Here is a 22697-nt window from a genome sequence, read left to right as displayed (position 1 = left end):
GCCGGCATCGAATGCTTTCATCGAGACAGAGAATAACGAAGCGCACTCCGCTGTCGACCGCTCCTCTTTTTATGCAAATGAGGTCGCAATCTTGTTGCTCCGATCGCAACGTCCGCCAAACTAATAGCTGTTCGCGACGGGGTTAAAATAACGGTCTACCAGCCTCTACAAGGCTGTTCTGCAATATTAGCCCTTTTCGTACACCAGACTTCGAGAAAAAGAAAATGTGAAGGTTGAAAAGGCTGGCGCAAGCTTCATTCTTTTGTTCACTGCAACAAACACACTGCGCGGCAATTTTTCTCTCATTCGCGCGAAGCTTGTTCAACCGTTGGGCAAATTTACTCGGCGTGTAAAAACGCTTCGTGCGAGCGAGCGTGCGTAACGAAGGAAGGTAGGCAACAAAGGCTTGCGCGCCTATTCATGTTCTAGATCACGTGCCCTATATAGTGCGCAGCAGTCGACCCCTTCTGTCCTCGCACTCACATTGCATCTTGTTACTGAGCGTCACTCTCCTGCCGAGCTTGTATAACGAGCGTCTTCGGGATGAGCTAGGCGAGCACGGGAAATCTTATTTGCCGTTGCGGCGAAAGCGCGAACGAAAGTAAAGGAACCGAAGTACTATTAGACGCAATGTCTCCGGCCCGTCTCCACGAGCGTGTTTCTGAAGGGAAACGAAGAAAATCGGAAGGGGAGGGGTGGGGAAGGAGGTACGGACGAGGGGCTCAGCTGCGAGCTCGCGGCTCCGGAAATGAGCGAGGCCCGCGGAGAGCAGCGGGCACCCCGCAGGAGAAACGCGCTGTGTCCGGACCGCAGTGCTGCAGGCTCTAGCTGGCCAACGAACGGGGCCCGGCGGGCAGGTGCTCGGAACCGAGCAAAGCCGCAGGGCGGCGGCGGCGCTACGCGAACGGGGCCAAGCCGCATCGACCCGGCCGGGTTTACCGAGACAGGCACGTCCGTCGTTCCTCGAGCAGCGACCGGCGGCGGTGCGAGTTGAATGACACACGCACGGCCATGCGAGACAAGAGGCGCCAGCGCGCGCCGCGGTCCAATCTATCACGTTGCCGCCACCGCCGCCGCAAAGGCCCACTTGCGTTCTTCCGCCGTCTTGCGCGGAAGCCGCACTCGCAGAGAGAGACGTGCGCGACCATCGCGAGAATAATGTTCGTTTGGGCAGCGCAGAAAGTTGTAACTCGCTTAGCCCCGGCATTTGCGGCTGGTAGTCGTTCCAACTCTCCATCTTGTGGAGATATCAATACTTCGAGGTCGATGCGTCAGAAACGTTGGGAGCCGAGTTCCCAAGCCTTTTAAAACGAGGTGCTAATACCGCCCTACAGCACGTGTCCTTCGACGTCACGTTGCGACGTATACAAAACAGTATTTCGTCTTTCGGTAAAGGAGACCATTTGAACGGCTACGCAATATATTTTAGGTTTTCAGAAAGCGAGAAGAAAAATCGAAGTGAGAAGCGTTTCAGCGAATAATCGTGTGACAGCCCAGACGATGCTCTGGGGGGCCGACGGTTCCCCCAGAAACCAGTGTCTATAGCGTCACGCGGAAGCCGTTGTTTTCTTTCGAAGCTTTTACGTGCAGGCCGACGGCAGCGCATGGGAGTCGGGAATCGCGAAAAGAGCTATAGGGACGACAACGGGGCTGCTTTGAGACTCGCGGTGCACGGGCCTTCCTTCCTCACTTGACGCTGACATGCCTCGGTGCGATGCCCCTGGTTTGGAAGTGACTTGAACTGAGGGTCTCGAGGGAGGCATAGGAGGTCGATCCTCTCGGAGGGCGCCAACCCGACGCCGAGAGAAAGCGGAGACGCCGTGTCGTTCGGCGGGGCTCGCGACTTCCGCGTCAGTCTGTACATGCAAGCGTTCTGCTTTGCTGCTCCTCTCGTCTGAAGCAGACAGCGTCTTCCGCTCTCCTATAAACGCGAGACAATGCAGTCTCGTATTCGGTCGACACTCGAGGGTGAGTCATTCAGCGCACGTGATAGCCATGGCACGCGACACTCGCAACTCCGTGCCGCGACTCGAAACCGACCGAACGCATACGCTGCTCAAAGAAATGCGAATGGGAGGCAGAAAAGAAAAGGATACGGCATGCGGAGGTCGGGACGTTCGTTCGATCGCACCGGAAGCGCGCGGTTGCCACTTCCGCCGCGTCGCCGAAATCAGCGAGACTGGGAGCAGTCAGCACTTGCCGCAATCTAGGAAGTTATATGCAGCACGGTATATGGAAGCCATCCCCCTTTTCACGCTGAACCCTCAGCCAGGAGAGCGTACTTCGTGAGACGATACTTCTTCACTTGCACGCTAAGAACGATATGCATCTGATGTGCTTTTAGACAGACTCGTGATGAGTCACCTATGATTCGAGCGACGCGATTTGAAAATTTAGGGCGCATTGAACTCTAGGAAAGGAAACAAGTGCACAGAAAGAGGCTGGACTATAAACTGACGGTTTGAAGGAGAGTGCTTGCTTCCTTTCCTATAGAGTTTCTTTCGCTGGAAATTCTTATAATGCATTTAGCGCAGAACCAAGCGGCCCAACTTTCAGCTCTAAATGCAGGCACTTGTAAACCTCGCAGTGTTTTTTCCGGCTTCAACTTGGCTCCTCCCGAGTCCAAAACATGATCACCAAGCGTTTCGCTCTTCGCAGGCGCCACAAGTGAACACTGCACAACTGAGAGTGGCCACCGGTACACTTCACTTTCGAGGACTCCGCCGGAGAACTTGCCTTTCATACTTCAACGAGTGAGAGTCTATTTTTATAAAGGAGCGCGCTTGATCTCAGCTCGACGTGCAAGTGCACGCAACTATACTCGCTTACGCGCTGTAACCTCCGGCAAGAAAGCTCCGCCGTTGGCTTTTGTGTATGCGTGTCGACGGAGGGGCGTTTTCCCGCATCGCTCAACTCACGCCAAACTCGAATCAGCGAGCACCCCGAGATGTCAAGCGCAGGGCAACGACGAAGGGAGGGGGCGCTGAGATGCGGCGCGCAGCCGCCGCAGTCGTCACTCTTTATGCGTTTTGTGTGTTGCTCGTTTCCAGCCCGTTTTTTGGGAACCTGAAGCGCTCGACAACAGAGCCCTCGTCAACGCGACGATACGTTCAAAGCTGCTGCGCGAACACCACGCCGGCTCTTGCACGCTATGCTGTATGCGCTTATATGCTCTGACACGTGATGTTGTACAAAAAAAAAAAAAAAAAAAAAAAAAAACAAAAAAAAACGGAAGCAGCAAAGAGAAATAATTAGTCATCGATGTGTAATGGGTAAATAAGAAAGCCCGCAAGCATCCCGACAACAAGGAATGCTTCGCAAAAGCGTCGTTCATTGGTGTAGTGTAGTTATCCTAACGGCGCTTCACGTCGCAAAGCTTCACAGTGGTTGTATGAAGGACAACATACATATAAGGGGGGTGAAGAGAGCGTGTGTGTGTGTGTGGGGGGGGGGGGGGGGACTACTCCGGATAAAATTTTAACACCAAAGCATCTTTAATGCGCACCAAAATCGAGCGTTTTCTTCCTTTGCAACAGTGGGGATGCAGTCCCAGCGGCGCGGGAGTCGACCTCGCTACGCCACATCCAGACCCCCCCCCTCCGCGCAAGAGGGAGGCCAAAAAATACTAATGAGTAACCGCGGCCGATAGTCGAGCGATAAATGAGGAATTAAACAAAAGAAAGCCGGTATATATACTACAATTAACGTCGCCAATATTAAGGAACAACTAATGTCATACGTATTACTGCAACGAGCTCATCTCAACAAGGTCGTCGTCCATCGGTGTACAATAACCAGACTAAGAATGAACGAACATGTTTGAACATGCCCGCCGCACATTACGTTAAGCGCCTCAACAAGGTACGAATCATTGAAGTTCGAATCACTTGATAACACAAGCAACAGCAGCGAATGGTCAAGCTGTGCGTTAGCAAATAACCAGCCTATTTCATTATTTGGAGCGGAATGCGTGTTATGCATGTCCATAAAGTGTCCTGGAATATAACGTACACGTAAGTACACATTTGCTATATGAAATACAACTTGAAGTACTTCGAGTACGGCATGGAGTATAGAGTATGCTATATAGTGCATGCTGGAAAGATGGCGCCATCAGCTGACCTTGTAAGGCGAGGCCACGTAGAGGAAGTGTCCCGTCTTGTCGACTTCCATGTCGGGCAAGATGGGGTTTCCGTCGTCGATGGTCACCTCCTCGAACTGTTCGGCTCGGCCCTGATTCGTCAGGAACATCTGGAACATGGAACAGAGCACGGGCGTTGTAAGAACACACATTCTAAAGACTCACGCTGGCCAGATTCATGCTGTGCAAATATTACTTCATCGGTATTATTACTTTCTTTTCAAACATAATTATATTGTGACAAAAAAAAAAGACAAGAAGACGAAGAAGAAGAAGATCACCGCTTACAATTCATCAAATGCGGTGGGAGGGAGCAGGAGTTCAAAGATAATTTCAAGTCTTCATGTCTTCTCTAGTATAGTAGTATGTAGTAGCAATTAGGTGCGTTTCGTTCGCGCGTTCACGTATCATCAACTTTCCGTCTTTGCCGACATGCATGTACACAGTGTTTCTTACTTTTCGGAACGTCGCCACGCTTCATGGACGCGTTACCACATTAACGCCAACAGCCGCCGCAATGCGAGCACCGTGCATGCTCCGTATTTTACACTCAAAGCTTCCGTCATGCAACATGCTTCTGTTTGTCCGCATGACGGGAGGCGCGAGGGCACGGGGACAGAAATTTTCCTCACATACACACACCGATGCTTTGGTGAATAGCGAGATCTCATCAGTGCTTCACGTTCCCTGCAAACACAGACTGCGCCGAGGAGTTCAGCTCTGACAGTGCCCGAGGCGGAACCGTTTCTGTGGCGGCGGCCCACATGGGCTGCGCTCGCATGAAATTTTAACGGCCTTCTGTATACGTCTCTCCATTCCACTTGCATCTAAGGAGACGGTCAACGTTGCAATAGTTTTTCTAAACATAGCCGAGGTGCGCGACATTCGCGACGTCCGAGACGGCTCGCGTCCCGAGCTAAGTTTGCACTGCTATACGCGGGTGTCGAGGGGGAACGCAGGAAATTTCGCCGTGCGCGCCACGACGACACCCCGGGGCGCCATGGAGGGGACCCGCGGTCTAGGAGGCAGGAGGCGCCGCCGCCGCTCGCTGACGATGGCCAGAAACAGGAAAAAGGAGAGGAAACGCCCACTTAGACGCAATCTGGGCAGCCGCAGTACCGAACGGCGGAGACGGAACGGAAAAGAGGAAGGCGGAGGGGGCAAGGTGGACCACTGGTGCAAGCGCGCAGACCGGGAAGGCGCTTATCGGTGCCTGCGAATGCGCCCAAATGGCTGCTGCGTCTCTGGGGCTGTATACGTGCTGGTACGAGCATATGGATTGATAGCCGCTGCCTGACATCTATACAGATGGCAGACCCGGCCGAGTGCTACGTAAAGGCAAGCAGTGCAGTAGCATGGCTGTAGGCGCTTCTCTATGACGTACTTCAGAGGGAAGGCATTACGCAGACTTCCCTGAACTGTTCGACAGGCATTACAGCATAAACAAGTGAAGCTATCAGAATAAACCGCCGTTATGTTACGTCATAAAGCATTCGTATGAACACCGCGCTGGGTTGGGCTTTTCTGGTAGACTGCGAGGGAACGTGCTGATTTACCAACTGACGCGAGGAAAACGACCAGAACACGTCCATATCGCCCATCTCGCGTTCGGTCTGCGAACTTGACTTTCTTTGTCTTCCACAACGGCGCAATTCCCTATCCCTCCGCGTTCGGCAGTCGATATATGAAGTGGAACACGTTCCTTCGCTCGCCGGGCCACATCGATCCTAATCGAACAGCTATCCGCCGAACCGGCGTTTACGTGCATTCTCGCTATGCCTTGTCCAGCGGCGAACAGCCGCGGATGCGTTCGGTGTGAGCCGGATGCACCGGCGTGCCGCGTATATACTACAAACGACCGAGAGAACGAGCTGGAAAGATAAAGAGAGAGATGGAGAGAGCGTGCTATATAAAGACTTCGTTTAATCGTCGACATTCGGCTCGCTGTCACCGGACTAATCGTTAAGCGACCACCCGGAAGTCGAACATGCGGCGGCCGTCGCTTTCCTCCTCATTTGCCCCCTTTCGCCGTGCTGCTCTCACGCTACCCTTCCCCAATTTCCCCTCACGCTGTTCCCGTTTTCCGTCGTGTTCCTAGTCTCCGTCGCCCTCGTCCGCCTCTTTGTTTTCCTCCTCACCCGGCCATTTCGCGCCATTCTCACCTCAGCGCGAACCTGGCGTCGCTATCGTCGTTCAGACAAGGGAGAAGGAACAGCGCGGCCGGCCGATTAAGGGAAGCGAGGGGACAGCGGGAAACAAATAGAGACAGATAGCGCGGAAAGGAAGGCGACGGACCGGGAACAAGTAGGATGGGAGAGAGCGGGTAGGGAGGGAGAAATGGGGATCGAAACAGCGACAGGCCTACATGCGCAGGAGGCCCCTGGGCTCGAACAAGACGACCTGGGCCGTTAGGGAAGACGCCGCGAAGGCGAGGTACTCTACTGCTAGGGGAAAAAAAGGGGAAAAATAAAGAAACCGAGAAGGCGACGGCCTTGCGTGGGCGATCAAAACAATGCGGTGCACGGGGCGATTGAAAAGAGCAGCCGAGACAAAGCTGTAAGGGAGATGGGGGGGAATGTGCCACATTTGGCGGAAACTGGCTGAAACGGGTTCACGAAAGAAAAAGAAAATGGGAAGACGGGAACGCATCGCGTGTAAGGGGAAGAGGGAGAAGCCGCGGGATGTGTACAGGAAGGGAGGGGAAAGAAGGGATGGTTGTCACGAGAGAGAAAAAGGCCTTGTTTTGCCGTTGTTGTCGCCGCCAGAAGGAGGAACGATCCTCGCGGGCCATTTCACGAAGGGCAACGCAAGACGCCTGGTCCGAGACGCGGCCCTGCCGGCTGGGGGCGGCCGGTCGGGACCAGTATACACATTCCGAGCACCGAGAAACGTCGAACGCGCTTGTCGGGTACGTAGAAGACGCGATGAAGAAAAAAAAAAAAAAAAGCTAAGGACACGTAGGGAGCAGCTGGGAAGGAAAGAAATGAGAAAGTATCGGGGAACGAAAGAAGAGAATACACAAAGACAAAGATAGCTTTGGCGAGACGGAGGTGAAGGAAGCGCTCGGGAATGGGACGACATCCAATTTGCGCCAGGCGAGCGTGCTTTTCGGGATAGCAGCAAGTAGCGGCGGCGTGGCTGAGGCCCAGCTGTAAGGCACGATCGTGGACGCTTCCCGATTCGAATCGGCCCGCGGGTACCTCCCCCCCATGCTCCACCCCTACCTGAGCCCATTTATTTCTCTCTCAAGAGCTGCGCGCAAAATAGAACGAAGAGGTGCCTCTCTCCTTCGTCGCCGTGGGGCGTACGACGCGCGACGAATTGGCGGCCACAGGTGACGGATTACTGCGCACGGCGCAGTCGACCTATCTCTTTCTCTCTCTCTATATATATATATATAATGTCTGCAGCGAGCGCCGCCATCTTTGCTCCGGGAAAATCGGTGGAGCGCGGCGGAAAATTGGGCATCCGTGAAGCGCCCCGCCGGGGGAGGTTCGGAATTCGGTCGTCGCGGCGCTAACGACCGACGTTTATACGGCGTGTGAAATGATTCCCGCCGACGACGCTCAATTAGTCGATGTCGAAGAAGCGAAAAAGTGGGAGCGAAACGCGCGGCTCGGCATCCTAAATCGATGACATACTGCTGGCCGCGTCTGCCTCCCATTTTCGCGCGTCTAATTGCCGGCGGCATCATCGACCAATGTGAGCACGACGCACGTTACCGTGTAATGTCAAAAGAATTTATCAGGAAAGACGAGGGGGGAGAGCGCTCGCAGCTGCTGCCTGGGAAGTTAAAAGACAGGCGATATGGAATCGTGCGTGTCGCTGGAGTCCAGCGCTCTCGTTTTAAAAAGGAGCGCTAATGAGTGCTATCAGGAAACCTCAGGTCAGGCGATGGAAACTGCCATGTCAGGCGATGGCCCCTTGTTCGCATTACCCAGGCGAAGAAGGATTCTTCTACAAATTCGAAGATTTCTTTCACGGGAAACTCGTGTAAGTTTTGCTACGTATAGCTTCACGCTACCTTGAGGTGAATGACAACTTTTTTTTTTTTTTTGTTTTTTCATTACGTGGCCTACTCAGTGCACAACTTCTGGACCGTGGCTTCCTATCCTGAAACATGCTGGCTTTCATTATGTAAGCTATGCTTTCACCGCAGTTTTCAAGAAATAATGCATCTATGGTCAGGAAGTTCTAGGGTTACTTATTTGTTTATTAAAGGCAGTATACGAGTTTGCCTCGGTAGGTGACTGTGTCCAAATTTACCTCTCGATGAACGCTGCGACATTTTAGCGAGACGCATTGTATGGTTTGATGATGATGATGACGACGACGACACCAGCGTTCGCTCTGATAGGGGATGGTGGCACATGAAACATAGCTCTAGCGTTTTCCTTACCTTTCTGGCGCATCTTGTCTACATTATTCAACACAGAAAGTTCGCTTCATTGCGTGTTTTTCCTCAACTGCTGGTCACCACCACCGCAGGTCTGCGTCTCCCCCGCATTTCCTTAAAGTGGACCGTATAGTGGAAACTAAACTATACACTTAAAGTGGACCGTACAATGGAAACTAAAACTAAACTATACACTTAAAATGGACCGTATAGCGGAAACTAAACTATACACTTAAAAGTGGAACGTGTAGAGTCACCTTCCATGGGTCAGGGTGTCTCTACACGTTCACATTTACCTCTGGAAGGATGGCGCGACATTCTAGCAATACGTGCTCAGTGGTTTCATACTATAGTGTTCACGTATATCACGTGACAGGGACAGTTTCTTACCTTCTTGAGGCGCCCTCTGTCGGAGCCGAGGAAAGCCACGCTGTGCTGTGGCGTGGCGGCAGCCGCGACCGACGTCAGCGTCAGGTTCTCGAACACGGCGCTGGCGGCACGCGAGATGGGCGAGCTGCCGTTTAGCTTGAGCGTCTCGTTGCAGAAGCTCAGCACGTTGCCGCTCTGCTGCAAGTGGGCGAGAAGACAACACAACGCAGTCAGCCGGTGACGTCGCGCAAGTGCACGAACGCGTGCAAGCTGCAAACATTCTTTTGAAACATAAACCTCGATCCACGTGGCGGAACGTATGGTTTTGCTACGACCACCACACTTTGTTGTTACAGAGTGTGCTTAGGGCCGTTTACGAACGATGTATAGCAGTAAAGTGAAGCACGATCTATCAATATGATTGTGTTTGTTGTCACAACAGCTTCTTGTCACCTCTCGCGTCCACGCTTGCCACGGCGGTAGAATTAAATCAGCCAACCGAGCCATGCTCTAGCATGTGGAGTTGTGAGACGTACATTGTCCTATTGACTTCGTACAACATACATCCTGACTTCGTTCGCTCGGATAAGCAAACCGCAAAACAGCTGCGCTACTCGGCCTCGGTTAGAGACAACAATATCAAATACGATTCGTAACCTTCTACGTTCTTTAACACCTGTGAAAGAAGGCGTTGTGTAATAAAACGCGGCCCACACCCTTCTGAAGGCGTTGAAAATGCTTAAGATACTTGACGTTTGCTGGAGGGCTAATTTGGACGGTGCGTGGAAGGTGGTGGAAACCACGCTTACAGCTTCAGAACGCGCAGACGACAGCAAGTTATTACATAATGGCAGCAAAGTTCCTCCGGTGAGCGCTCAGGCTCACGCGACCTCAGCGACGCGACAATTTCGACGAGCGACCGTAACCGGCCCCGTGGTGCACTAAAGGAACGACAGGTTCTAATATCACGTCGTTAAATGGGGACCAGCCGCTAAGGTGGCCAGCCGCCAAAGGACCGCGGATCCGGTAGCTAGCGCTGCTGCACGCGCAACAATGACGTTAAATATGAGCCCCACAAGAACGCCCCGTAATCGAAGGCGTGCCGACCGCGCGCAGCATATAATATGCACGTTCATAACGCGTGATTATAAAGGCGAACGCGACGGATAAAAAGACATACTTCTGCTGCACCTTCCTCGCGCTCATATATGCCGACGGATTATGGTTTCTCGCAAGGAGCGGCTAGCTTTCTTCATGAAGTCGCTGATTGAAAAAAAATATAATAAAGACGCGCCTAACGAAACGCCGATTCCACGCCCATGCCATTTGTTATGTGATTAAAACGCGTCTACCCACGACACGGACCGTCCACGAAGGGCGCAGGCGTGCGAACCGGCTAAAGATGACGAAGCGCGTCGAATAAAACCGCCGTCTCCTGGTCATAACATTACGAATGGCCAAGTTAAAGAACGCAGCAACAAATAACGCGCCGATAGACCGCCGACAACGCGGACACGTATTCGGAAACCGAAATAAATCTTGCGCGCCTTTGGTTGCGCAAGGCAAGCAGTGTCCGTAGCTCAAGTCTCGCTCGCGGAGCGCCTATCATGAATGAAAATTGCCCGCAGTGTCGTCCTCGCGACCGGCAATTAATTCGCCACTGCTTCTGGACAAGAGAGAAAGAAAAAGAAGACACGGCGGGGTGGAGAGGGAGCAGGGGTTCGATAAATCATCGAAGTGGCCCGATACTTAAGAGGGCACGCAAAGGTGGTCGGAACCGTTTCTCTCTCCTCGGTGTCTCTCTCTTGCCATGCATATATCCTTGGAGACATTAGGAAAGGAGGAGGCAGGGTGGGAGAGAAGGGGGCAGTGGAAGTTGAGAGGAAGAGGACGAAGAGGCTTTCGAGAGGAGGCTTCAGTTGGTGAGGTCGGCCTGAAGGGCACGCCTCTGGCACGCCGATACACGCAGAGCTCCCAAGAAAGAAAGAAAGGAAGAAAGAAAGAAAGAAAGAAAGAAAGAAAGAAAGGAAGAAAGAAAGAAAGGCGTGGAGAACACTGGAGGGCAGGCGAGCTATAGGCGAAAGGCAATGAAGATATTAGATTTAGCCGGTCCTTATACTTTACCTACCGTTTAAGAAATACCGGGATGTCGTACTATTGGAAGCATACCCGTACAGTCAGCAGACTAAAATTAGGTCTCCGTATATACAATTATACTGACTATATGGGACGTCCTTGATTCTGCAGAACACATCTATCTAAATATGTGCGCCTCTATAGTAACAATAAAGATCCGAAATACGAATATAAGGTGAACGGCACCAGCAGCATCGCTGGTACTGACATCTTGCGACACTAAATACTCAGCCACAATGTTTTAGAAATGTCTCTCTTGCGTGACTGATCACGATTTAGCGGCGCCTTTACGTCGGCAGCTAAGTATAGCGCATGGTCCATCATTGCAATAATATAGTTTTGTGGCACTATGAATGAACTCAGCGTCACGGGATGGCGTCACCACCGGTGCTGCTCACGTCTGCGTCTCAGGTGTTCCAGTATTCCGTAAATCGCAATACGTATTACGAACAGGCTAAAACTATCTATTATTGCATTTGTGCACTATGTTCTGCTTATAGCTGCTGACGTAAAGACGGCGGCGGAATTTTTTTTATTTTTTTTAAACGTACTGTGGGTTCACCTTTTCCCCCTTCGGAAAGCAACACTCATGAGATACACATATAACTAACGCGTTGTCGTTTAACAAAGCATCACAAGATGTCGTACCTGTGCTCCTAACAAACTTTTTGGCCAGTTCTGCTCCCGCTTATGGCTGTGCGTATACAGGCCGCAGACTGGCGGCTTACGGAGGAAGCAAGCGCGTTACTCGAAGACCGCGAGCGCTCATCTGTGAGCGTACGCGCGGTTCTTTTCACGGTTGTAAAAACAGTGCACGCCGCGCTGACGCGCTGTTTCCTGCAGCAACGCGCTGAAACACGGATGGAAGCACGGTCTACGAAAACCCAAAGATGCCGTGACGCGTAATTACCGGCCGCTTCGAAGCAAAACAGTACAAATTTGAAAAAAAAAAAAAAAAACATGTTTTGAAGAGAAGAGTGAACGCGCAACAGAACGTTGGCCATCTGCGCAAAGTGTACGAGGCTGAAGCATTACGGACGTCGCGTCTGGAGCGCTGCGCTTATACACCTCGGACGACGACTATGCGTCGTGTTATACAGAGATGAGTGAGAAGCGAGAAGAACGGTGTATACAGGGAGGTAGTGTTGTTGTTTGTGGTGGTGCAGCTCGCACGGTCGTCGCATTGAAGGCCGCCGCGCTAATCACACGTTAGCGAAACTGGCTCGCACGACAGCGCGCAACATTTAAAAAAAAGAAAAAAAAAAAAAGAAGGAAAGAAATGGTTTGAGTGAGAGGGGGGAGTGCGCATTAAAAATGCTTGGCCCCTGCAGCCTAGGGTGTGTGTGTATATATATATACACGTATGGGCGCGCAGAGCGGCGAGCCTCATTAATAAGCGCCGGTGCATCGTTACACTCAGCCGCGACCGGAGCAAAACAACGAACCAGTTATTAATTTCTGCAGTTAATTCTGCTTGCTTTTTCGATTTTTTTTTGTGTGTGTTGGTATCTTTTTGCCAGAACCCCACGTGCGCTCTAGCTCATCGTCGAGTTCAGGTGCGCGCACGTATGCATAAGCGGCGTCGTGGTCTGTGATGGTGTATAGTGTTGTGATGCAGAAGCGACCATGACCGCACTTTTTTTTTCTCTCTCTCTCTCTCTTTCTCTGTCGTTAAAGCGCAAACGCGCGCCTCATGAAGGCGCAAGCATATTCGCTTCTGCACCGCGCTAGAACGAGCACGGCACTGTATAGCGACTGAGGTTGTAGCATGCATCACGCGTGATCGAGGGTCTAACCGGAAGGAACAACCGACCGACTGTTTTCGAGGGATCGGGTCTCGGCCTGGCCCGTAATGAAGAGGGCCCAAGAGGCCGGGGCGGGCGGCACCCCATCTGTCTAAACATCTTGCTTTTTTGTTGTTGTTTTTTTATTCTTTCCCCGCGGTCGAGCACGGAGCAGGCAGGAAAGGATGCGACGAGATCGCAAATGAGTAAAGCGCGGCGGTTGATGGCCAGTAATGGACAGTGTCTTCGCTGATGCTAAACAGGACGATGACTGAGCGCTTCGACATCGTGTCGCCCAAACACGCCCGTGAATGCTGAACACTGCCTCTCCCTCCACTGAGTATAGCTCGCCGCGTATGCCGGACTAGCATTTCTGTAGTCTTCATTAATTTCATCGTCTCTGTCCTCGGGAAGGGATGAGAGTTGTTGTGAAACCCTGTGTTAACGTTCGACAGTCAGTATAGGCAGTCTAGAAATACCTTATACCCAGCAATGCCGGCTGTCCTGCGAGAAAGGTGTTTGGGTTCTGAGTCCGCCATTCTTAACATATCTGCGGTATGTTCAACATCGGCAGGCCAATGACATCTCCACGCCGTTTTTATTCTACGCTAAGCTGGCTAAGGAAGAAGAAGATGAACATGATCACCAGTTTTCGACACAAGGGTGCATGCACGCTCGGTGAAGAACCATCCGTAAAAGTAAGGCTAAGGTAGCGCTACGTCCGATGAACGACGAAATCTACAACGCTCGGCAGACGCACCAGAGCAATCTATGTACTGTCGTACCGAAACGGAACGCTAACTGTAAGACAAAAGCTAGAACACCATTCACGATTAACTCCTTCAGAGAGCATTCATGGTTCCACCATGAACACACTGGCGTCACGTACGGTGGCGAAATGCGAATGCGCTCTCTAGCTTGTTTTCTCGCGTTTGCGTTTCATTCAGGCTTGGTAGTAGAGAAAAGCCTTACAATTTAATCGAAACAAACACAGAAACAAACAAACAAGCAAGAAAGCCAGCAGAAAACGCTACGGCACTACGCCGCCTGCACTGCGATGTCTCCCTGCTCTGCAGCGAAGCCGAACACTCGCTAAATAAGGCGCCCGGCGCTATTTATTACTTCTTCCCTGCCGGTGCTTCGACTTACTTCTTAATCCGACGAAGATTTTTCGAAAATTTCTTTTGGAGGGACTGGGAACCAGCACAGCACGCCGTGATGACGCCAACGAGGAATGGGAGGGTAGGGGGAGGGGGTGAAATAGGAAAAGACACAGTTCGCGGAACGAACACGTCTTGTGTTTCCCATTACGGAGAAACTGCGCACAAGCCGCCGTGCGCAAGGAAGCAGCGGGCCGAAGCCAAGCGCTCCGATTTCGCTGGAGCTAGCGGGAGAGAGGGGAGCCGAAAGGAATTCTCAACGCTCCATCCACAGGGCAGGCAGCCTTTCCTTCGCTCTTCTATGGGTGACAAAGGAGAGAGGAAGACTTGGAAAAACTCGCAAGCGCCTAGGTTGAAGGGAAAAAAAAAAGTGAACGAAGGCGACTGTGCTCGACGACTTGGTAGTGCTGTGCGTTCGAGCCTAGCTCTCTGCAGTCCTTTCGTCTCGAGCTCGAAGCAGCGTCAGAACACGGAGGAGAAGGGGAGGAGTGTAAGAGGCCATGCACAGGGGTGAGAGAAGGGGGGCAGTCAAAGAAGTCAGGGGCAGCTGGCGGCGAATTTCGCTCGGAGCGACCGGGGCATGCAATGAACTCTCTTCGGCAGCGCGCGCCGCGCCCCCCTGCTGTCGGAAACAATAAGAGACAACACCTCCGGCGGGGAGAGCAAAATGGCGGAACTTGAATGCCACGGGGCTTTGGAGGAAAGGAAACGAATACGAGAGAAACGCGCTGTGTTTTGTTTCTTGCTAGTTTGAGACACACGTGTCGCGCCGATCTGGCTGCTCTAAAACGGCGTTCCGTTTCCGAGAAACTGCCTCTTATACCAGAGAGAGAAAGACAGTGCGCGCGCGCGTGTGTGTGTGTGCATGAAAAGTACAAAGTCGAACGTCACGAATGAAAACTGAATCCACTTTCGTTTAATTCGAGGCCTCGCGCTGATGGCTGGCGGGCGTTGAAGTCCCGTTGTCGGCGGGGAAATAAGAATCGTGTGCCGCAGCTGGGTTCATTCAATTTCATGCACTCCTCGAGTGTGTGCTTAGTGTCTTTTTTTTTTCTCTCCCTTGTTTTCAATTTAATTCTCCTTCTTCGGCGAGGCAACGGACGCGCTTCCCACGTTTCTTCGCACGTGATGTTGCTAATTTGGCGCGAGAGACCTCTGGCTAAGCGCGCTTCGCCGCACGACGCTGTGCTGGCGAGGGAAAGAATATCGACCTAGTGCCTCCTATATCGACTGTAGTACGGGAAATGCGTGCGAGACGATGTGTTATGGAAAGCGAGAGATGCGAAGGCAGGCCTGGGCGTTAATTAAGGTCATTCAACTTCCGATGACTTACGACGCTCGTTGTTACGATTTACGAGATCTGAAAGAATTGCATGAAGCAAACCCGCGCAAGCGCACTCACGCGCGTCGCGCAATATTTAAGCACATACTTCAAACCTTTTCCACGTCTGTGTGCTTGGACGCATGCGAACATAATGCAGGCTAGGTGTTTTTTTTTTTTTCTTTGTTAAGATCTTCTTTATTATTATAAACTACATTGTAGCATGCATCGAAGTAACAGAAAGGCTTTCGGGGAAATTGCTGCTGCGGACACGCAACATTCGATAATACGCGGATATATAAACAAATAACAAATAAAAAGAAGAGAAAACAAGTTTCGCTCGCGCCTACAGACATGCTAAATTTTTTTCGCATGCCAAAGCTAATATGCTGGAACGAAATAAATTGTGACAGTGGGCGCCGACGTTATACCTTTCATCCAAGCAATGGCGCCACTTTTCCTATCTAAATTTTGCCGAGACTTTACCGCTTTGTCGCTAGCTCGAAGGTCCAAGGAAAGCGTAAAACGCGGGAGGATATTACGAATGAGGAATTCCACGTACCAAAGTTATCATTTTGACTGAAAAGGGCGCGAAGCGTAAATGAAAGCAAGAAAACGTGATCAATGGACATATGGCGCTATGTCTCCTCATATTTATCATGCACGCCCCAGTTGAAAACATGGCTATATATTGGCTTGATCTGGCGTTCTATAGCCATGTGATTGCAGATGTTATATGAAGAAGAAACCGCAGACTCTTGTTTCACGCATGCAGCACCCCTATATACATCGCGCCTATGCTGAGAATGCAATGGTGGCACCCGCATATAGTAAGCTCACCTAGTAAGTATACACAGCCAAACCCGCACGCGGAGGCATCGAAAAAGCCGCGGGGCACGGCGTCCCAAGCCGCTGCGCAAACATTTCAATCTGCTCCGCGTCGGGTGCCTCACATAGGCAAAGCATCGCCGCCACCAGCAAGCAGCGCGGGCATCGGAAAGTAGCAGCAACAGCAGCAGAGGCTGAAGCGCTGAGGAGCTGCTAAGCGGATTACGGGCGCATGGGCCTATACACGCACCGGCAACTTTCGATACTGCTGTTGCGCCAGGAGCAGCGGGCTTGAAACCCCCTCCGGCGCCTCGGAGGGCCAACTACGCACTCTCCCCCGTCCCCTTCATATTGGCCATTGGTGGCGACGGGGATTTCACAGTCGGCTCGCCCTGAAAAGCCGCCCCCCTCTTCATATCCTTCATTTTTTGAAAGTTTCATCGCCGAATCGACGCGTACTCCCGAGACGTGAACGCTTTGTTGTGAAATAGAAAACGTGTTGCTTTCGCGCTGCGACTTCCGGAAAGAAAAAAGCCCCCAACCATACGTTCTCTCTCTCTCTCTCTCAGAGTTCGAGCGCCGCTGGGCGTCGCTCACAGAAAACGGACGCTATAGCGGACACGCGCGCGCGCTTCGGTACGCATTCGCTGCCCTCCGTACACACAGCCCCTTCTTATCCTTCGCTTCGTCTTTCTTTCTGTCCTGTCACCTACGTCGCTCGTGACGTCGAGAGAGGAATCGGCTGCCGCCGTCGATCGATACTCAAGGACGAGCTTCCAAGGGCTGAGGACGCGCAACCCGGCAACGCTCGGAAAGGAGACGAGAAACAAACAGGACGGACGGGTAGTTCGCACACCGGGGAAGGCGCGCGAAGCGCGGTTCGATATGTTCTATACAGTTCAGTTCCTCACCCATGCGCGCGCGTTCGCCAGCGTGTAGTGAAGGGAGCGCTGTTGACGCGGCGCTTTATTGGTTCAACACTTAGGCGTGGAGACTCCGAAAGTTTGTATAAGCACTTGATCTTTAGTGCAAACTATAGTGTTGTCAGCCCACGTTGGCTGTGAAGACTATTACGCGGCTTGCGTTTATATGGTATACCAGAGCTGTCAGCCAAGATGCACAGTTGTTCTCAAACGGGTACTTCGCTTACAAGAACTTATACGCGAGCGGATCGAATCAGAAGTCGAGCTAACCCATGAATGCCCGATCCCACCGCATTTTTCAATCATTCAATCATTTATTATCATTAGACATTAATACAATTACAAAGTAATTGTATTTACATGCATCTTGCCAAGCTGGTTGGGCGAGTCAACCCAACTCTCGCTGGCGTGTTGACCGAACTCGTCTCGACGCTCGCTCGAGCCCGACCTGATGAACGTTTACGTGAATCAACTGATCGGCATTCAGTCAGACAAGCTGACCCGACCGGGCTTTGTCGGGCTCACGTAAGCGTGTAGCTACTTTTACGTATCTGCACAAGTACAGCCATCGTTCCTGTAATATACTTTTATTGAATGGCGAAGAAGATAACGAAAATCACTGCTGTCCACACGCGGAGCGCAAACTGCATACCGCGGACGCACAACGCGGATGCAAGGTCTGCAGTTGAGTTGGGACTAACATTTTAGAGCGGGCAGCATAAACAGAGACAAACAAGAACACACGTGCGCGCAAAGATCGGGAACAGAGCTTCTCCCGACACAGTCCGTGGTAAATGACAATTAGCAAAGGACAACACACGCATACGCAAGGCAGGCGAAACAGGCGTCATTTTGCCGATATTCTCTGTGCATTCATTCACCCGTGCGCACGCGTATAGTTTCGCGCTGATTATCATTTTCCGAAGATGAACATATCAGACCGTTCAATTAAATCACCTACGTTATAGAGCAAAATACGTTCAAGTAAGGCTCGCTGTTAGGCTGAATAAGTAGACAGTTCGTATTAACGTGCAGTAACGCATTCAGTAAAGCGGTCGACAACGTCATCAAACGGTACACACACTCGACTCTCAGTTAAGAACATAGCGCCCCGTTGCGTGACCGCGCCGTACTCTTTGTTGCAAATTTACTACCGGACCTCGTTACAGCATGAACACTGTATATATGCCAAGCTGCGTCCTTTGGTCCCTCGGTTAGCCAAGATCGAAGGACCTGAACTACACGGCTGCAGCGACGGTGGTATAAAAGCGCGGCCGTGGTCGAAGCGCGCTCGGGGGTCGCGCTCGGTTCGTCGCTTATCTGCCCGCCGCCGATGCCATTCATCAAAGGCGGCCCCGAAATTTTCGACACCGCTGCCACGCCCACTCGGCGGCGAACGCGCCGCGCTCGCGAGCTTATCGGAGGGGCGCCCGGAGCTCGAACTTGGAACGAGGAAAGGCCGATAGTGGACGCCCTGCTTCTTTTGTCTTGTTCCAGCGAGGTTCTTTTTCTTTCGTACCGGGGCCTAACTGATTGACTCTCGGCCACACCGAAGTTGTGGGCGACGGCTATTGGGCCGGGGTTACGGAGCGAGGCCGTCCGGTCCGAACTTATCGCCAGCCGCGCTAATGCCCCTCACTCTATACACCATACTCAAAAGCCGTTCTCTCCTCGAAGACATATACAACACCAGATAGCGTCACTGTCCCGAATCCCGCTCGAAGATAACGCGGGGACGTATAGTGTCTTCAAGTTCGTCGCGGTGTGGACGACGACCACAGAGATTTACAACCTATCGTTCATTTTAGCAGCTTAAAGTGTAGTGAGCGAGAAAGCCCCGATTCGGTTCCTCCTTCGGGGCCGCGAGTTATAGCGAGTGAGGGGTTTGGTCAAGTCGGCGCCAGATTCTCAGTTGTGACGCATATTGATCGAGCCTGCGATGAAGTGCACGCGTGTGTGCGTGTGTATACTTTATGTGCAGTCTTATTCGGAACTGTCGAATCCGCTGCGCGCGTGAGCCGGGCTTTCGTCGAGTCTTACGGGTACCGTGACCTCTGCGTAAACCCGTGTTGCTACAAAGTCTTTGAGGTCTAGAGGGAGCATGCATATAACTCTCCTAGCTGAGCTTCATATTGTTTGCATGAGGTTGGAAACAGTTATCAATCTTCGAAACATTCAATGAGGAATATATACAGGCGTACAGTATAGTTATAGTTAGCCCAATGGAGGTGGCGAAAGCCCTGCAACTCTCCTTGCAAGGGTATACGCGGAGGAAACGACGTTCATCATAAACGAGTGGTTATAGCTCTCGGTCAGGTCCGACAAGCATCAATCTACATTCATATACTTCTACGTTTACGGTGCTAACACAGGCATCTTAAATGCGTGTACATTTCTTTTTTTTTTTTTAACCTTGTGAGAAAATGACACATCTGGAGAGTTCGCAACTTACCCCCGGCTCCGGGCAGCTCTGGACGCTTCCGGCGATGTAATCCATATTTCGCGTCAGGACACTGCCGTTGTAGCACATGTGTATGTTCTCGGTGAAGCGGCGCTCCACGTCCCTCAACGGGTAGAGACACAGCGCCGAGCGCCGGGCCGACCGGGCCGTGTGGTCCCGCGAGAGCGCGAACACAGCGGCCAGCACACGCCGCCGCCTGCCGCCACCGCCCAGGGGCAGGCGCAACTCGCGACTCAGGTCGTCGCCGGCGTCGAACACCACCGCGTCCTGGAGCAGGTTGTAGTCGGTGCCGTCGGGGCCGACGCACTGCAGCGTCACCTCGGTGTACGTGTTGTACGCCGGGTCGGACGTGCACACGCGAGCCAGCCGGCTGATGTAGCCGAGCTCCTCGGAGGCGCGTAGGTGGCTCTTTCGCTGCACGGTGGCGAAGTACACGTACTCGTCCGTGTGGAAACCGTACACGTAGCGCACGAGGTAGTAGTCCTTGATGTGGTGCGCCATGTCGATGCGCGCCGACTCCGAGAAGTTGGGCTCGATGATGCGGAACCGCTCGGACTCCGGCTCCAGGCTGCGGGTGCAGATGGCCGGCACCATGTCCCGGTACGGGCCCTGCCGGCTGTTGGTCGTCGCCACGTACAGGGCGCGCGAGTCGCGGCCGTAGTAGTGAGACGGCGCGATGAGCGCGAACGTGGACGAGTTCTCGTCGTTGGCCGCCACGGGCGTGGGCACCAGCGGCTCCTTCTCGGCCACGTCCGAGAGGGAGTGCCGCTGGCAGGCGCCCTGGCGCGCGCTGCCGCACACGATCAGCTTCTGGGCCACCGGGTCGATCAGCAGGACCTGCGCCACGACAGAAACTCAGGGTTCCGTCCACAAGTCGCAAGGACATTGCGCGGGGGCTCTTATATAGAGGCACGTCGCATTTAATATACGCTGTTCTGTCCGCGGCAGAACGAGCTTTACAAACACTTAAGCCTACTCTCACAGACTGCCCGCACGATGTCGACAGCGAACGTATAGCACCAAATCGGCTCTCAGAAGGATGTGAACGTTTAAGCGGCGAGGCGGCCAAAGACCAGCTCGCCGTCTGAGATGCGAGGTCGGAACAAAAGAGCCTATAGGGACGCAGTCTCGAAAATGAAGACGCTCCGACAGACAGCATAGGCGTGCACGAGTGCACTAACACTCGCTGCGCACTCATTTTACAGGTACGGGATAGCTTTAGCGAAGGACGAATTGGGTCTGAGTGGGCAGGAGTATGAACGGGAGTGAGTGCCCGTGAGTTACAGCTTATGTGAGTAAGATCAGGGGTGAGCTCCGGTTAAAGGGAGTTAAAGGGAGCACGAGCTAACATCAGTGACGATGATTTTGAGTAGGCGAGAGTATCTAAGCGAAAGAGTGCCCGCAAGGTGGAGTGGGCGCGCGCATGAGCGTAAGTGGGTGCCAGTAAGTGTGAATGTATAAGTGACTACGAACGCGAGTGGATGTTGGTGAATGAAAGTGAGTGAGTGCCGATGAGTGTTGAATACACACGAGTGTGAGTGACACAGCTTGCGAAAATATTGGTGAATGAGTATGAGTGAGTATCGGCTTATTCTGCCGACCTACAGACGCAGGACGAGGCGTATATACGCACCTTGTTGACGTTGTTTGTGGGCAACGTCGGGTACCCTTCGCAGCTGGCGGGCGAGCAGAGCACGCTGTCCTGGACGGGTCCCGTGGCCAGGTCCACCTGTAGCTGCAGTCTGGCGGCGTCGAGCTGGTACAGGCGGTTGGTGGCGCCCAGGTACAGGCGGCCGCCCACCCTGTCCAGCACCAGGTGCGTGAAGTTGACGCTCTCGTTGTAGCTCCGGTACGAGGCCACCACGCCGTCGTCCGCCGCCGACACGAGCCGGGCCGCTTCGGCCTGCGAGAGTGGTGCCATATCGTGAGTTATAGCGAAATAAGCGATCAGTCCGCACGTGTAGGACCAAGTTGCGTACTCGAGCGTGTTCTTGCCTCTTAATTATCTTTACCAATTAGCTGCGACCGCGATCGATGCATATGGCCAAACTCAGGCAATAGGATTGCTAATTAGCCCTGTGAAGCATCTCGACTGTACTCACACGAGTTCCTTTAAGCTCACACGGGAACACCAGAGGGTCTGCAAATAATTAAGCGCAAAGCGTCATCATTGTAACTGTATACGCTAGGGACGCAAATGATTCAGTTACTTGCGCTGATTATTTTTTTGTTTAGATGGAGTTGTGGCACTTTTTGCGATACGGTATGACATCTGCCTTATGTAAGCGAGGTTTCTTGTTATCTCAAGCCGTCGGTGTTCTGGCAGACACTTTTTTTTACCGATTCAAACCTCAGCAGCTGTTTGCTGTAGTTACTGTCCGGCTTTTCTTTTTACACAAGCGAGGCGCTGGAAGGTATATTGTCTACGAAAGACTATGGAAATGAGCGCTGCTACACGAAGGTATGCTTTGAAGGTATACACGTGAAGGCGATGAGTAAGCGTACCGCGTGCAGAAGCATGGCCAGTAATAGCGGTGGCAGGCTGAGGAGGGCCATGGCGGCCGTGGCAGCTGCCGCGCCGTGCCGGCCGCTAGCACAGCGGCCTCGTTGGCGCGGCCGGTGCATCGCCGCCGCGCACAACTCGGGGGCGACGCCGTCCTCACCGTCGCCGCCGCTGGGCCAACGTCGGGGTCGTCGCCTCGCCGTCGATCATGGGTCGCTCAGAAGAGGGCCGCCGCGGAAGACGCAGCAGCGACACTGCAATGGAACCTGCGCGGAATAAGACCGGAGGGACGGACATTATAGAACTATACGCCATTGGGCTGCCATTGTGTTTGCATGAAAACGACAAATGCGGGTCGATTACATATAGGGTTGTTGGGCGGAACACTGGGTCCGTATAAGGTTCATGCAAACGCCAGCGGGTCCGACAGAGCCAGGGTTGAGACGAGTTCGATGGGTGAACCCGCATGCGAGGGGTGAGTCAGCTCGACGTCATGTCTAGACCCGCTCGCGTCGAGTTCAAACGAGGCACGGAGGCGGAATGGCAGAGCCCTGTTTCTCTGTTTCGTTCCAACAGTTCTCACTCGCAGTGTGCGCGCGATTGATTGATTGAACAACTTTATTGAGGGTCCTGCGCGAGCTCTAAAATGACTGGCCAAATGTGCTACCTTTCTGA

At 52.7% G+C, this 22697-nt stretch overlaps 1 protein-coding gene across 2 annotated transcripts in view; it reads right to left on the bottom strand.

The window, feature by feature from the left end:
* The window catches only part of LOC119461041 (plexin-B), a 135866-nt gene that overhangs the window by 34343 nt on the left and 78826 nt on the right, over positions 1–22697 (bottom strand). For both annotated transcript variants that reach the window (XM_037722220.2, XM_049672527.1), the window contains exons 2-6: positions 22025–22288; positions 21153–21422; positions 19511–20356; positions 8928–9104; positions 4123–4251 (exon numbers count right to left, since the gene is read on the bottom strand). In XM_037722220.2, the coding sequence (XP_037578148.1) occupies positions 4123–4251; positions 8928–9104; positions 19511–20356; positions 21153–21422; positions 22025–22144 (1542 nt within the window). In that variant the 5' untranslated portion in view covers positions 22145–22288. The remainder of the gene's footprint in view (positions 1–4122; positions 4252–8927; positions 9105–19510; positions 20357–21152; positions 21423–22024; positions 22289–22697) is intronic.

The sequence above is a fragment of the Dermacentor silvarum genome, chromosome 8 (assembly GCF_013339745.2).
Source record: "Dermacentor silvarum isolate Dsil-2018 chromosome 8, BIME_Dsil_1.4, whole genome shotgun sequence".
NCBI classification, from domain to species: Eukaryota; Metazoa; Arthropoda; class Arachnida; order Ixodida; family Ixodidae; genus Dermacentor; species Dermacentor silvarum.
The sequence above is the reverse complement of the archived record's forward strand: the minus strand, read 5'-3'. Positions and strand labels throughout refer to the sequence as shown.